A 17,381-nucleotide genomic window follows, 5' to 3' on the forward strand; every position below is an offset into this window, starting at 1 on the left:
GAAGCGGACTTGAGTGACTTGAGCTGATTCATAGATCTCTCTCCACTCTTGGGGATGCCCGAGATTGTAGTCTGATCCCGGTTTGTTATTTTAATATTTTATTTTTCTCTCGTCTACAGCCATGAGACAAAGGAGCGGATACAATACATTTACCACCTACATTGGCAGACAGGGGTGGGCACAGCGTAAACCTGGCCGCATAACTGTATTTTGGGAACTTCTGCCAGCAAACGGGCAAATAAGAGTTACTTTATCTCCAAGCTTTCTGCTAAAGCTCTAAACCTTTCTCCTTCCCCACTTCTGCATCCACCACGTGCAACCTTTTCTGTCTGACTTCCGCCGGCAGTGGGCGGGCTCAAATGGGCGGGCTTGGATGGCTTCTATGACTCGCCCTAACTCACCTTAACTCCACCCATTCATTCTCAAACTGCCTTGAGAAGCACAGACGGGTCTGGAAGCAGCTAAAATCCATACAAATAAATTTACAGTAGTCAGGATGGCTCTTAAACCAAAAATCAGCTTATAGCCTCAGACAAGTCTTCCAAAAGGATTGGTTTATAGTCTGCCTCCTGGCAGATTTCCAAAAGCTGTCCTTAAGCCACCAATCATCAGGAAAAAAAAAATTCAGGACATGGAGTAAAATCCGTCTCTTGTTCTCCAGACCTCCCCGACTAAAACTTAAACATCTGGAGAGCAAGGCTCCTGACCCCACAGACAAGAGTCATATGTGGCATTTAAGGTGTGCCAGGGAAGAGATAAAAGCTCGAAAACAAAATTGCCAAGTGCTGGCACTCACTGAATCCCAAAAGCTGTTGGAGCTAACGAATGCCCTGCCAGGCCATCAACAGCCTTGTTAAAACTGCCGCCTAGAAAGACAAAAAGTCAGCTGGCTGCCCCCAGGCGCCAAGATGCATGGGTACATCAAGCTAAGACCTCCAGCAGACCTAGGCTTGGCTACAGACATGGCAAGGAACCCAGAATGCAGCAGGAAAGCGATCTGTTTCTTTCCTTCTGGACACCAGAGCTACTGACTCAGTCCTGGAAGTTTTGGGATGCCACCTCTCCTTTATTGTTAGGTACAGAGGACAGCCTTACCACCTTACCAGATTTAATTGCACTTTCAGAGTTACTTAATGAAAAAAGATTTCCACCTAAAATAAGAGCTCACTGCTTCACTCCAGATCCACTGCCTGTGTTTCTCACATGCATACAGACAGGGTCCTGATCTTTGCCTTGTCCCTAATTCCAAAAAAAATAAATTCTCATGCACCACAAGCTTTTCTCTTCCAAGTTTCCTGTTCTAACTCACTGTTCATCCAATGACACAGGACCACCACAGAACCAGAGTCCAGAGATCAACAAATAAGAAACTGTAACAGCTAAAGGTATTTACACCCCCAGACCCAAAAGCATCTGGGCGCTACAAAAAAAGACTTTAATATAAACATCTATTACTGTGAGATGCTTTTAACAATTGGTCACCTGTCTCCTGGATGCTGAACTAGTAATGAAAACAGGTACTTTAAAATAATCTATCTCTGATAAAGTTTAACATGTTTCAAAATCCATAGGGACAGGCCAGATCTACCACAGATAAATGTTAACATATAATAATGATTCTTTTCTCTCTCTCTCTCCCTCTCTCTTTCCCCCTCTCCCAATAAAGCTTTAAAAAGGTAACCATGGCTGTGATTCTTCCGATCAGCACTCTCCTCCACTGGCATGGCTGCCGTGGGTGGCGGCCAGCCATGAGCAGTGCGCCATTTAACCAACAGGAACCCTGTCTCAAAAAACAAAAACACAAAAGAAAAGAAGAGAAAATCCCTTACCAAGCTTGGTATAGTAATTTAAAGAATTCCACAACTGTCTGAAAAGCTTGTTAAATACTTCCCCTTTTCTCAGCTGCATATGCTGAGACAAGGCTTTCTTCACCTCTTAGCAGACCAACAAATTGCAACAGCTATGGTGTAGCAGATGAGAATCTAACTGTGTCCTGCAGCCAGGCAGTAAGATGACTTGCAGAAACTGTAAAGGAACCCCCTCTTCTAATCACATTAAACTTCAAAGTATATTCTCTTAGAATATCATTTGTTATGAACTTATAAGGGGCCTGCTATGTTATCTAAATTTTTTTTTTTTTTGTTTTATTTTTTGGTTTCTTGAGACAGGGTCATAAGAAGGCCAGACTGGATGTAGCTGAAGTTACACTTGATCTCCTGGTTAAATACTCACTAATTATCTCACGTCAAGATAAAAAGGCTTGAAATAATAGCAAGCATGCTTTAGTAACTAAGTTAATTGCACTTCTAAAAGCCAAACAAGACCTTAGGTACTTATGATATAAGAAGAGTTGGCACCCAGAAAACTGTCAGATGAGGATGATATAATATTAACAGTCTTGACTGCTCCAAAGAGGACTAACTACCACAATGTGACTGACAGGAACTCACTGAACTAAAATCACCAGATTTTATAAGGGTTGACTGAGAGCTCCAGCTTATTACCATTCTCAATGGCCAAGCCACATGTATGTCCAGTGGTGGCCATGCCTGGGATGGAACAGACACCTGACCCAGTTTGGTGAGAGGCAGCCAAGGTAGCAGGAGCTGAACTCAGCATGGCTGGAAGTAACTTGAACAGTTACTTCTGAGAAAAGGTTTATACGACCTCTTTGCGCCTTGTTTTCCTTAAAACGGATAATCATGAAATCATAGTGTTACTGTGATGCTATTAAATGTAAGGCACTTAGAGCCAAGGGCATGTGAACACTTGGTAAATATCATTATTGCATAAGATTTCATTGAAATATGGCAGGAGAGGGTGGAAGTACAATCTACAGAATGGCTGAGGGTACAGGGAAGATTAAAGTATTCTAAAAGTTAATTATGAAACCTATGAGTTCCAGGGCTAACGATCCAAAATGTGATCTATAATTATAAGAAAACCCACGTACTACAGAAGTATCACTCAAAGATGGTTGTGTATGATATTGGTTTTAAAGCAGCGCTTTTACTCTGCGAGGAAAAGTCACGAGGCACGCACAAAACCTGTTATCAGAGCAGAGCTTTATTAGGAGAGGGGAGGGACAGAAGAGAATGACCAGGCCCGTGGAAGACAAGTGCAGAGAGAGAGAGAGAGAGAGAGAGAGAGAGAGAGAGAGAGGAGGAGAAGACGGGGGAGGAGTCTACGATCCACTTCTTATGGATTCCCCTGCACACGCGCACATGGGCTTACGGAGCTACACCACATATGCACAGATTGCGCAATCATGCTGCACACAAAGTACATGAACACACAGCACACAGATTACATAGGACGTAAGGCCCCTTACTTGGCTACTGAACTGCGCATGTGTGGTCATATAGTTGGAGGAGTGGCCGGAATTCCAACCTATGGTGTTGAGATTGGGAAGCATCTACTGGATATTTTCAATATCAACTCATTTATCTAATGGCCATAAAAGTACAGAGGTTCTGCACACGGGGGTGCACAGCCGGAATCCCACACTCAAGATGTGGAGACCAGGATGGTGAGGTTAAGGCCAGCCTGGGCTACACAGTGAGAGCTTCTCAAGAGAGAAAGGAAAAGAAAACAGAGAGGAGAGGGAGAGAGTGGGGAGATAAACCAACAACGAGGGTGCATTTCCCCATTTTTATGATTTTTTGAGACAGGGTTTCTCTGTGTAACAGCTCTAGTTGTCCTGGATCTCACTCTGTAGCCCAGGCTGGCCTTGAACTCACAGAGATCCGCCTATCTCTGCCTTCCAAGTGCTGGGATTAAAGGCGTGCACCACCATCCTGGGTAAAAAAAACCATCTTTTTAACTTCTTAAAAGGTTAATAAAAGAAAATCATAAAATATTTGTAGTTACAGTAACTATGTGAATAGCTTGACTCAATAAGAAAAAGAAAACACAGGCAGAACATGGACAGTGTGAGAAGCCAAAGAGAGGGGTCCAGGCACACACAGAGAGGGGTCCAGAGCACACACAGAGAGGGGTCCAGGGCACACACAGAGAGGGGTCCAGAGCACACACAGAGAGGGGTCCAGGGCACACACAGAGAGGGGTCCAGAGCACACACAGAGAGGGGTCCAGGGCACACACAGAGAGGGGTCCAGGGCACACACAGAGAGGGGTCCAGGGCACACACAGAGGGGGGTCCAGGGCACACACAGAGAGGGGTCCAGGGCACACACAGAGAGGGGTCCAGAGCAGGAGTGGTCCTGGGTGGGGCAGCGAGGATGGGGGGAGGGGAGGGTGGTGGTAGGGGGTAGCTAGACTAAAGGGGAAATATTCCCCTCTACAGGTGATTAGTAATGGTGATGGCCTCTGGAGCTACGCCTCTTAGGGCAAGGCAGAGTCATCTAAGCAAGCTCCCTGGGACCACGCTCTCTTGCCCGCCTCAGGCGAAACAGAAACCAGAGTAGCGAATTTACAAAATCGCTCCACAAAACAAGCTGGCGGCTTGAGATAGAATATACTAGAGAGGACATGGTGGTCTACAGACCCTGTTGTCAGCCTTGCCAACAGGCAGCAAAGGACTTCCACGTTCTGACTTCTGTCACCAACACTGGGAGCCCAGGACTCTCGGCCTCAGGCCAGAAACCACCGGAGGAAACCACAGCCCGAGCAGAGACTGAAGGCAGAGGCAGCCTGGTCAACATGGAGCTTCCATCTACCTCCCCACTGACAGAACAAGAGCTTCTGTGCGCCTGAGGGAAATGAAGCTTTCCACACAGTCTATGCTTCCAGTACAATCTAAATGTGGCAGGCATTGTTTAAAGGTGGAGGGTGTGGAGCAAGTGCCGCTCAGCTGTGGGAGGCAAATGTCGGCCTCTCTGGAGCAGGTCTCTGCTTCAAACGGCCAGGTCTCATCGACTACTTATATGAGAAAAAGCCAGTTAAGGAAGAAGGGAGCGGCGAACTTCTAATTTAGGATTGCTCTCAGGAGCAAATTCTTACCAAGACTAAGAAGAATGTATAACTCACCCGGAAAACATCTGTCTTGTCTCCAAACAGATTGACAAAATATTTATAGTCAGCATAGGCCCAGAATTTGGAATGGTCATAATCTTTAAATGGTCCAGGGACACTAGACTGGTCACAGTTCCAGGTCAGAAACTCCTCAAGGGTGGCGTCCACGTAACTACAAGCAGTTTCAAACTGAGGAACTGCAACATAAGGAACACAACTTGAAATGTTTCACAAGCACAGCGTCTACATACTTTGAACAGGTAAATTTGACCACAATATTGTTTACCAATATTTAAAAATGAATTTTGGGCCGGGCAGTGGTGGCGCACGCCTTTAATCCCAGCACTCGGGAGGCAGAGGCAGGCGGATCTCTGTGAGTTCGAGGCCAGCCTGGTCTCCAAAGCGAGTTCCAGGAAAGGCGCAAAGCTACACAGAGAAACCCTGTGTCGAAAAACCAACCAACCAACCAACCAACCAAACAAACAAACAAACAAATGAATTTTGTACTTGTTCATATAACAACTTACATCACTCACAATAAAACAAAAAGAACGGTTTTGTTTTTAAGATTAACGACTATCCTCCAAGCCAGACCTACAGTCTCTGCCCAGCATGAAGGTTGAGGTAGGAAGATCTTGGGTTTGGGCTACACAGTGAAAATAGGGGGGCAGGGAGAAAGGGGAAAGAGAAGGTAGAGACAGGAAGGGGCAATGGAGTGAGGAGGAGGAGGAGGAAGGACTGAAGATCACCTTTGTTAGAGTATGCTCCAGACCTCCACTCTGGGGATCCGTGTCCACTCCTAATAATGCTCACACCTTAACTTCCTCAGTCTCCCTGGCTCTCACCAGTGTGTGTTCCAGTGGCTGACCTGTGATGTGATGGCTCACCCTCCCTGTCAACCTGACTGAATTTAGGTCACCTAGAAGACACATCTCTAGCCATGCTGTGAAAGTGCATCGAAGCCAATCCAGCTGCCACGCTTCTCCCACCATAATGCACTCTACCCCTCCTCCTGCTGTTTTTGAAACAGGGTCTCCTCTCTACCTAGCTGTCTGGGAAGGCACTATGTAGACCAGGCTGTCCTGGAACCCACAGGGATCCTCCGCTCTGCCTCCTAAGCACGGAGATAGGTTAACGGCATGCATCACCATGCCAGCCACACTGTATCCCTTTAAACCAGGAGCCCAAAGCAAGTTCTGTTCCCTTAAGCTCTATTGGGTGAGAGGAACAAGACATCCAATCTCAAAAAACTAAAAGCAAAGCCCACTCCAGACAAAGATGAAGCTTTAAGTGGACAGAGGACGTGCAGACCCATGTAATTAGATGCAGACAGAACACTGTGCCACAGACACTTCGGAAGGAAAAGCATCACAGCTGACAGAGACCAGAGGAGCTCTGAGGGGAAGTCTACGATGGGGGGAAGTCTACGATCTGCGCCCGCTGGCTTGTTCTCTGATGAATCTGATGCCAAGGAGTCAAGGCTACGCTATTGGAAGGAAAGCTTCTGCAAGTTGCAGTGTTTTAAATGAACACAGGGAAATTAATATTTAAGAAATCTAATTATGAGTCCCTTTGCAAAGCATGAAACCCTTTCAGGTTGGGGGCGGGGAGGTGTGTAACAGCCTAGAGCCTGACACACAGCACATGCTCAGTAAATGTCAAGCACTATTATTAGTCCTTCTTATTCAGTCCAGTGTTGACCTGGAACCTTTTCCAAATTAAAAGGAGTCAACAGAAGGATACTCAAGCTCTTCTTTCCACAGCTTCTACCTTTTCCCCTCTTCCTCACCCATTAGGATTATCCAATCATCTTCATCCCTTCCCTTCCTTTTCTTGAAACTACCAAAGCACAGAGGTGGGACAGAAGCAGGATGATGTCATCCAACCCATCTACCTCATCAACCGTCAACTTGACTTTGTGAAGTGGCAAAACTTAACTAGGCCATGCTGATCTAAAAGACAAAAATCTATACACTTAGAAAACATTTCAATTTGACAACTTTTGAGAAGGACTGAGGGGCAGTGCCCGGCAACCAGCAAAGCACTGATATGTACAAGCTCTTAACAGCACTGACATCCTCTTGAATTCATCATAAAACCAAGAGTGAACAGAATTCATTCTGACAGAAATGTATGTAACAAGACAGTTTTCGTGATTCTGAGAACCGGAGCCTTTTCTAATCCCTACAGCAAACTCAGGAAAACGCATGAGTTTCCCTGCAGAGAATCAACTCAACTGACGGACTGGGTGCTGAAGTCCTTAGCTGAGCAACCTGGCCCTGGGGTGGAAGGGCAGGGCATGGCAGTGACAGCATTTACCACCGGCACATCTGCATGGTGGTCTTCAAAAGTGGGCCTTGCTAGAGGACTTCATTTCTTGTCATAGCAAATTCTGCACGTTAAAAACGTAAAAACTACGTTTGAGACTTGTTACTGCCAGGGGAAAATGAAAATGAACAGAATGAATGGGAACGACAGATCTTTCCATTTACAGAATGATTTCAAAACAGAATCTTTCCACTCCGGCCAAGAGGCGGCAGCACAAAGTGGCGTTCTGACTTCATGGTGACAGTCCCCTCTGGTAGCACGCCTGCTTTCCTTGGTTTGCCTTCTGCAGGGGGATTGTTCCTTTTAACTTTATCACTCTGTTCTTTTATTTAACGTTAAGCAGTCAGGGCAGCTCCGCCTCCAACCACCTACTGCCAAGTATTAGGCAAGAAGCGGCTGCTCCAGTCCAAGATTTCACAGCCAAATACAAAGTGATCTTGCCTTGAAATCTAAAACAAAGGGTTATATATATATATCTGCCCAGCAGGCAAGCAACTCTTTTTCCATTTCAGAATTTCCTCACTTTACCAACTAGACAGAATGAGTGATAGGGCCTCTGCACAGGACTTCCGGCCGCTCCTTTCCCACTTACTGCTGTTTGGCCCTTTTCTAAAATGGTGGATAACTGTTGCTGCCTGAAGTACAGTGCAGCCAGTGAGCACTCATCTCGACAGATGAATTTGGTTAAAAATGGGTTTAAAGACCTACATGGTATTCACTATCTGTGTCCTAAAGTAAACTCAGGAAGGCATTGTGTTTTTGTTTTTGGAGACAGAGTCTTATCATGTAGGCCAGGCTGGCCTCAAACTCAGAGATCAGGCTACCTCTGCCTCCCAAGGTCTGGGAGCAAAGGCGTGTGCTATCATGACTGGCTTTAAAAAAAATGTTTTAAAAATATGCTATAACTGTAGATAAACATAATATATTAAACATTTCGAAGAGCTGGGAGAAAGGATTCTGAAAATTTTCACTACAAAGAACTAACAGACATTCAGAGCGATAAATATGCTCACCTAACTTAAACATTAGCAATGTCTACATAAATTGAACACAGTACTCTATTAACATGTAAAACTTTTTTTTTTTTTTTTTTTTTTTTGGTTTTTTCGAGACAGGTTTCTCTGCGTAGCTTTGCGCTTTCTGAGCTCACTTGTACCCAGGCTGGCCTCGAACTCACAGAGATCCGCCTGGCTCTGCCTCCCGAGTGCTGGGATTAAAGGCGTGAGCCACCACCGCCCGGCAACATGTAAAACTTTTATGGTTTCTGTGTATTAGTTAAAGATAAAAAATGCCAATTACTTTTAAAAGGTAGTTACTAATACTACTGTTTCAAGCATCCCAGAAAAAATTCTAAACAAGACCTAAGATATAAGAAATATACTCGCTGGGCAGTGGTGTCGTATGCCTGGGCTACAGAGTGAGTTCCAGGACAGGCTCCAAAGCTACACAGAAAAACCCTGTCTTGAAAAACCAAAAAAAAAAAATAAAAATAAAAAAAAAACCAAAAAAAAAAAAACCAAAAAAAAGTATGCACACACACACACACACTCAAATACAAAAGAAACAAAAAATATAATTATTTATAAAATTATGTGCCCGTCTTTCTGTAAGACCTACAGGAACAAACAAATACCTACCTACACCAAAAAGTAGTGGATACAAAAATCAACAGAGAAATAAATAGCTTTTATCTATGTATCAACCAAAAAAGAAAAAGAAAAACAAACCACCATAATGAGGCCCTGTCTTAACTTGCTCATTATATACATACTGGGTAAAAATATTTTCTTTACACTCGCTATAAATAATGATAACTATAAACCTTTTTGCTGACAGACTTAGTAGGTAAAGGTAATGTTTTCTGTGTAGAAAGATACAATTTTATGACAATGTAAACTTCTTTCCAAAAATTAATTTTTAGAGCTTAATGAATTTTCATTACAAATCTCAACAAGGACTGGGCAGTGGTGGTCCACGCTTTTAATCCCAGCACTGGCGAGGCAGAGCTAGGCCGATCTCAGTGAGGCCAGCCTGGTCTACAGAGTGAGATTCAGGACAGGCACCAAAACTACACAGAGAAACCCTGTCTTGGAAAACGAAAACAAAACAAACAAACAAAACCAAACCTCAGCAAAGGAGAGCATTGAGATCATTCAGTGGGTAATGGTGCTTACCCTGAAAGCACAGGGATCTGAGTTCAAATCTCCAAAACCATACAATGGCTGTATAGTTCCCCATGTCATTACCCCTAGCATTGGGAAGCAGGGACAGGTGGATCCTGAGAGCTTGCCTAACAGTGAACTTCCAGTTCAGTTCAGTTCAAAGACCCTGCACCCAGGCAGTGAGGCAGAGTCCCAACACCCTGCTCTGGTCTCCTAATGTGTATATGCTCATGTAGAAGCATACTCATGTATGGGCACCACATAGACAGACAGACAGATATATACACACCCCAGATGGGTTTATTTTCTTTCTTTCTATTTTGTATTTTTTGTTTGTTTTTCTGAGATGGGTTTGTGTGTGTGTGTGTGTGTGTGTGTGTGTGTATAGCCCTAGCTGTCCTGGAACTCCCTCTGCTAACCAGGCTGGCCTCGAACTCACAGAGATCCTCCTGAGTACTGGGATTAAAGGTATGCACCACCACCGCCTGGCCTTTGTGTGTGTCTGTGTGTGTGTGTCTTTTGAGACAGGCTCTCTCTATGTGGCCCTGGCTATCCTAGAACTCACTATGTAACCAGGCAGCCTTGAACTCACAGAAATTTATTTGCCTCTGTCTCACATCAGAAAGGTTTCTTTATAGTGAGCGTTCTATGTAAATATAAAGTCCATTTGGATGAATAAAATTCAAAGATATCGAGGAAACGAGTAAAGGAAGATCAGAGTAGACTGGTGGTTACAGAAGCTGGGGAGAGCAGGGAAGAGGGGTGGACAGGGAAAGGGTGGGCATGGGAACTAAGCTGCAGTTACACAGGAGACGTTCTGGTGTCCTAGCACACAGCAGGAAAACAATGTACCATGTATTTCAAAAGAACTAGATGAAAGGATTGTGAATGTATTCTTCAACTAAGAAGAAATGATCAGTATTCTGATTCTGATATATATATATGCACAGAAATATCATATGCTACATAAAATATATACAATTTATGTCAGTTAAAAATATAAATACATTTGGTATGATGATGTAGGCCTGTAATCCCTGTGAAGGCTGAGGCAGGAGGATTACTAAAAGTTTAAGACTAGCCTGGACTATACAGTGAGCTACAGGGTGAGACAGCATCTCAAAACCAAACCAAACCAACCAACCAACCAAACAAACAAACAAGAAGTGAGTAATTAGGTTGTCTGCGATGTACTTTTAAGTACTAAAATGTGTATCAGTGCTAAAAGAGTGTTTTCAAATGTTTTACTAGCCCCAAAGCTGACAGCTTAAGATGTGGCCTCGAAACAGATGCTGGAAGACACAAGAACACACAGCAACATACGAAAGAAAGTTGCCAAAGCCAGCACATTTAAAAATGATTAGCTTATAAGTGATGCTAGAACTACATCTCTCAACTTCGTTATTTGGAAAAACTGTAGCAAACACCATCATTAAGCTGTTAGAGTAGTCTATTTTAAGAGAAGAAATTTCTAAAATGAAACAAATGAAAATAAATGTTAGTAGAGCACTAGCTGATTTGATTATAAAAGAGCACACGTGTAGCAAAAACAAATGCAAGCCATAAACAGGGAAACAGCCATAAGATAAAGAATTGTCTTTAAAAAGTAAATAAAACAAAAACAAAACCCTGAAGCTCTAACGGAAACAGCAAAGGACAATTATCAATCAGGAAAAAACAGGAATTACTAACAAATATGAACATCACCAGCAAAAATGCTAATTATAGTAATGAGACCCCACCCTTTCTCCGCCCAGATCTTTTAAGAGATAAATCTGTTTGGTTTTGAAGGGCCCAGACATGGAAGCCGGTTCTCTGTAGATCTACTGCCTCTGTGTCAAAAGCCTTTCATTCAGTCACTCCACAAACACAGCAAGTCGAACAGATGCTGAACCAGGATGAGGTAAGGCCCTTCCTTCCCTTATGGCAGAAAGACCTTAGGGGGAGGAGATTTCAATTCCCTGTGCAACCAACAATGTGTTTATAACCATTCCAGGTGTCTTTAGGAAAAAATGAAACAGTGTTCTGTGATAATTTGAGAGCCATGTCTGATGGGGGAGTATGGAAGGAGGAAACTTAACTTTTGAGGAAGAAGAATTAGCTACAGAAAGCCCAGGAAGAGGAGCTGGAAAGGAGCTACAAAGGGCTGGAGAGAGAGAGAGGCAAAGGCCCTGAGGTAGAAGAAGCCAATCCCTGAGACAGACTGAGAAGACACCTGAGCTCAGGAGAGAGACCACCTTCAGGACCACACACACATCTGTCTCTGGCCCCAGAGTGAGGAGTCAGCAAAGGGCTTGAAGTCTATATAACATTAGACTTGTTATTTATGTAGCCATTACCATCATCATCATCATCATCATCAAGAGTCTCACTATTAGCCGGGCAGTGGTGGCGCACGCCTTTAATCCCAGCACTTGGGAGGCAGAGGCAGGCGGATCTCTGTGAATTCGAGGCCAGCCTGGGCTACCAAGTGAGTTCCAGGAAAGGTGCAAAGCTACACAGAAACCCTGTCTCGGAAAAAAAAACCAAAACCAAAACCAAAACAAAACAAAAGTCTCACTATGTAGCCCTGTCCTGGAACTCACTCTGTAGACCAGGCTGGCTTTGAACTCAGAGATTTGCCTGCCCCTGCCTCCTGAGCACTGGGATTAAAGATGTGCGCTAATATGCCCAGCTATTCTTTTTCTTTTTTTCCCATAAACTGCGTCCGGCTAGTGTGAGGAACGGCCTGGGAAGTGAGGACAGGGATGCGTGGAGTAACCGCCCAGGAACAAGGCAACTGGAATTCTGGAGTGACACTGGAGGGAGATGCCCTCTAGAGGGCGCCAAGGAGACAGAGCAGCAGGTGGCTGCCGGATGGTTAACATGCAAGTCACAAGACCCCAGAGTGACTCAGCTCCTGGTACTTGAGCTCCTCAGACAGTGAGGGCTGCTGCTGCTGATAATCTGCACACTCTTGCACCCCGTGACCTCTCCTAGGAATCCATCCTAGGGGAAAATCAGACACTTGGCACGTTTATACATTTAAAACCTGCAAGCAATTTAAAGCAGCTCATTTCCCCGTTCACTACTGACTGCATATAGGGCCTAACACATGATAGGAAAGTATCTAGCTACATGTCCAGCCCTTTTGCGGGAGGGAGGTAAAAGGCACAGAAGAGTTGCTTCCTGTGTCTGGTTTCTTTCACATAGCCTGTAACCAATCTAAACAGAACAAATAAGAAAAATCTTAAATAGCCGGGCGGTGGTGGCGCACGCCTTTAATCTCAGCACTCAGGAGGCAGAGGCAGGCGGATCTCTGTGAGTTCGAGGCCAGCCTGGGCTACAGAGTGAGTTCCAGGAAAAGGCACAAAGCTACCCAGAGAAACCCTGTCTCGAAAAAACCAAAAAAAAGAAAGAAAAGAAAAATCTTAAATAAATTATGACATTGCCATATAATGGGATATTAGGGGGCCATTTAATGGTCTCATTTAATGTCATGAGTTGTTCTTCTGAATATATGGAGGGAAAAAAGCCTGTGAAAATCAATACAATCTTAACTTTTAAATACAATCTGTTAAAATACGAACAGGTCAAGATGGAGAGAAGGCTTGGTGGTTAAGAGCACTGGCTGCTCTTCCACAGGACCTAGGTATGATTCCCAGCACCCACATGGCAGCTCACAACTGTCTGTAACTCTAGTTCCTGGGGATCTGATGTTCTCCTCAGGCCTCCAGGGGCATCAGGCACATATGTGGTACACAGACACACATGAAAGCAAAACACCCTTACACATAAAATAAATAAAAGTTTATTTAAAAAAAATATAGGCGCACACCTGTAGGATTTGCTGAAAGAGGCGAAGGCATGGGGAGGATCATGATTTCAAGGCCACCCTGTGCTACACATTTGCTGGGTATGGTGGTGTACACCTCTAATCCCAGCACTCCGGAGGCAGACACAGATGGATCTCTGTGAGCTCAAGGCCAGCTTGGTCTACAAAATGAGCTCCAAGATAGCCTGAGCTACACAGGCAGACCCTGTCTCAAAAAACAAACAAACAAAAAACAAAAACAAACAACAAAATAAGGTATCTTTACATTTCTCTGGCCTTTCTACTTTTTCCAATTATATTTTACACAGAAGAAGCCATACTTTCATTTTATATTCTTTCCATTTTAAGTGATATTTGTTGAACACTAACTATATAAACACTATTCTAAATGTGTTGTGCATATGAATTTATCTTTTTTTTTTTTTTAAACAGGGTCTCACAATGTAGATCTATCTGGCTAGCTTTGAACTTAGTGTGTAGACCAGATAATAAAGATAAGTGAAATACTGATACACACCAGTTGAGTACCCCTTGTCTGAAATGATCAGAAGTGGTTGTTTTTCATTTCTTACTTTTCTGGATTTTGGAATATTTGCATATATAGAATGAGCTATTTTGTGGATTGAACCCAAGGCTACTATGAAATTCATTTCTACTTCATATCTTCCAAAGGTGGTATTATTATATAACTTTAGGCTAACGGTTATACATTTTGCCTTGTGAGATCAGATATGAAATGTTCCTGTGGCATTGTGCTGGTGCTTAAAAATTCAGACTCTGAAGCATTTCAGATTAGAGATGATCAATTTATATTCCTATAGGGATGGGTCCTGAAAACAGGTTGTGAGAGAAAGCCACCTCTTTCGTGCCTGTTATGACACCCTGAATGGGTAGACTTAGACAGACGGAGGTGGGCGGAGTTGCTGGGGCTGACTGCTTAAAAAGCACTGGCCTTCATGACGGGATAATGAAAACATTCTGAATGAGACAGTGGGCTGTAAGCCTGTGAAAGTGTTAACCACCATTTGATTAGCTACTTTAGAAAGGCTAAAAGCTACACTTTATGCTGTGAGAATTTTATTTCCGCGGTTAAAAAAGAAAAGCCTAAGCTACCTTTTCTAAAAACTCAGTGGTTTCTCACAACTGCAGAGAGGTTTTTAAAAAACTCCCTTTAGACTTAAGGATTAACTTGAAAACGTCAAATTACCATGGTTCGTGTGCAGTAACAGTCCTGGCACCCTAGGGTGGAGGTGGGCAGAGTAAGGCAGAGAATTTAGGTAACTCGTGCTCGGCGAATGAACGCTAGTGACCAGCAGTAGTGTGGTGGCCGGAGTCTAAGCAGGACGGGAAAACACCACACTTTGTATTTCAACAGACACTTCAGGGAATGGCAGATTTGTCTCACAACATCAAAAGGAAATCATGTACTCTGATTTTAAGTTATTACACCGGTCTAGCGTTTCATTTAAAAATAACTAAACAACCAAGTCTGTGGTTAGAACGAGACGCCGAACTACAGTAATTCTCGTGTCTGTCTCGGAGTCCAAAATGGCTCTAGGCACCAGAAGCAAACTGCAGGACATATTCTATAAGGCCAAAGTGGGAGGAAGGAGCCAGGAGCTGCTGGAAGGGAAACAGGGAATGCTTTGGCTCCTCTTCGGCTATGAATAGGTCTTTAAGAACTACTTCTCTGCAATGCACACTGAAATGCAAGGTAAAGACCAGACCACAGCTATGGACACCTTAAGATTAGAAGCATGTCATTTCTGTCCTTTAAAATAACAACACTTGCCGGGCGGTGGTGGCGCACGCCTTTAATCCCAGCACTCGGGAGGCAGAGCCAGGCGGATCTCTGTGAGTTCGAGGCCAGCCTGGGCTACCAAGTGAGTTCCAGGAAAGGCGCAAAGCTACACAGAGAAACCCTGTCTCGAAAAACCAAAAAAAAAAAAAAAAAAAAAAAAAAAACACTTGAGAGATAACGATAATCATAATCACTTTATCTGACAACAGGGCAAAAACATCAAAATTTTCAAAGTATTCTGGAAAAAAAGGCAACAAGCACAATGGTCTGTTAATACTAAGGAAAGCAAAACAAGAAAAATAAAATAAAACAGCGCAGTGCAGCATGTGCTGACAGCCCAGGCTATACAGGACGACCTCGGTGTGGACAGCCCAGGCTATACAGGACGACCTCGGTGAGGACAGCCCAGGCTATACAGGACGACCCCGGAGGAGCCGAAGACCAGCCAGTCAACATAGGCTGGCCTCAAACTCACAGAGATCTGCCTGCCTTGACCTCCCAGGTTTGAGGATTAAAGGCACGAGCCACCACCGCCCGGCTTGTTTTTTTCATTTGAAAGGTGGAAGCAGAGGCGTAGTTCAGTATTGCCTCGCTTGCATATAGACACAGAGAACAAACAGCTTTACACACATTTTATGCTTATACGGGACAATAAAGGTCAAGAAGACTAAAAAGTAAAAGATAAAATTATAACCATGACTAAGTGCTATAAATAGCCTGAAGCCATACCTGTGGGAATGTGTTCCAGACTAATCACACGAGGAAGGGACTATGATACTGTATTCTTGAATATTATTGCATTATTATACTGTAATTCTAATTATTACAGTGTTGCTATTTTTCAGTGGAATGGGGCACAAGGAGTCCATTAACATATTTATTGTCTACCCTGCTCAATCAGCCACAATAATGTCTAGCAACATGAGGAATACATGAATAAACAGATTTGCATTTTGTGGGGGTGTTTAAACCCAAATGTTTGAACAGGAGGAAAAACCTGTATGAGGTCAAACTATTTTCCCATGTTTTCCCATCCGTACAGTGAGTGGCTGAAGAGGAGCTGAGGTTAGACCGAAAGGACCGACTGCCTAGGGATGGGGTGAGCACTGCTGAGAGAGTGTGGGGTGCTGCGGAGGGGCTGCCATGGTGACCGCTCACTACCTGTATTCGTGCTTCTCAGGCCCATTCGGAATCGTATCAGCTTGGCCTGCAGGACCTCGGAAAGGTGTTTCGCGGTCCAGTGCTGTGCTGGCCAATCAAACACCATGTTACAGAAGACGGCAGGCTGCTGGAGAGACATTATAATTTCTTTCGCTTTCTCTGGCGTGAAAGGTTTGACTCGCTCGCCTAGGGAGAGAGAAGAATAGGGCATTAGATGACAATGGGCAGATAACTATGGCGTTATTTCCCACGGCCTGAGGAGAGAGGGCTAATGCTGTGTCTGCTCTGGCATGTCTTTCCATGCAATTGCATTACACTTAGGTAATATTTGGCCTCAAAAGTCTGAATTCTTGTTTTGGTTTTTTGGAGACAGGGCCTCTTATACTGCAGTCCAGGTTGGCCTGGAATTCACAACGTTGCTCAGGCTGGCCAAGAACTCATAAAGATCCCCTGCCTCGGCCTTCCGAACACTTGGATTGCAGATGTGAGGCACCACACTTGGCTAATGCAATTCTTTTTTTAAGTGATTTTTTTTTCATATTAAATTTTCAATGTTGGTAAACATAATTTTCAATTTAATAGTGAAATTTTATTTTTTTAAAAGGCTTTCTAACTAATTTAAAAACAATGACATTTTTGGAATATAATACTTCTTAAATAGAAGGGTAGGTAAAAAATGCTGATGAGAATTACTCTGGAACAGCCCGAGTTTCTGGAATCATCATGACTGTACTTGCTATATAACACGTTTAATGCTAAAACAAACAAAAAGACTGTGCTCTAGTAGTCAATCAGGAAGGTAGAGATTGCTTTTTAGTGCAGACTCTACAACAAAAGATACAGTTTGGATGGTGGCACATTACTATTATCCCAGCATTTGGGAGCTGAGGCAAGGGGACCAGGAGTCTGAGGCTAGCCTGGACTACACGGAGTGTTTGAAACCAGCCTGGACTATGTGAGACTGTGTCAAGATTACAGAATTTTAATTTCGGAAAGATAGCCTACTATTCTCTCATTTATTCTATTTATCCTCCTTCTCCATCCACCCACCCACCCATCTCCGCTTTCCCTTTCTCCTCTCATCTCTGTCTCTCCCCTTCCTTCCCAGGGCCTTTTACAGGGTAGACAATCACTCCACCAA

General features: G+C 43.8%; 1 protein-coding gene across 1 annotated transcript in view; it reads right to left on the reverse strand.

Moving 5' to 3' along the window:
- Positions 1-17,381, reverse strand: part of Hspbap1 (HSPB1 associated protein 1) — a 56,228-nt gene that overhangs the window by 20,838 nt on the left and 18,009 nt on the right. Inside the window, 2 exon segments of the mRNA XM_028886313.2 lie at positions 4,990-5,171; positions 16,241-16,426. Of these exon segments, the coding sequence (XP_028742146.1) occupies positions 4,990-5,171; positions 16,241-16,426 (368 nt within the window).

The sequence above is a fragment of the Peromyscus leucopus genome, chromosome 12, assembly GCF_004664715.2.
Source record: "Peromyscus leucopus breed LL Stock chromosome 12, UCI_PerLeu_2.1, whole genome shotgun sequence".
Lineage (NCBI taxonomy): Eukaryota > Metazoa > Chordata > Mammalia > Rodentia > Cricetidae > Peromyscus > Peromyscus leucopus.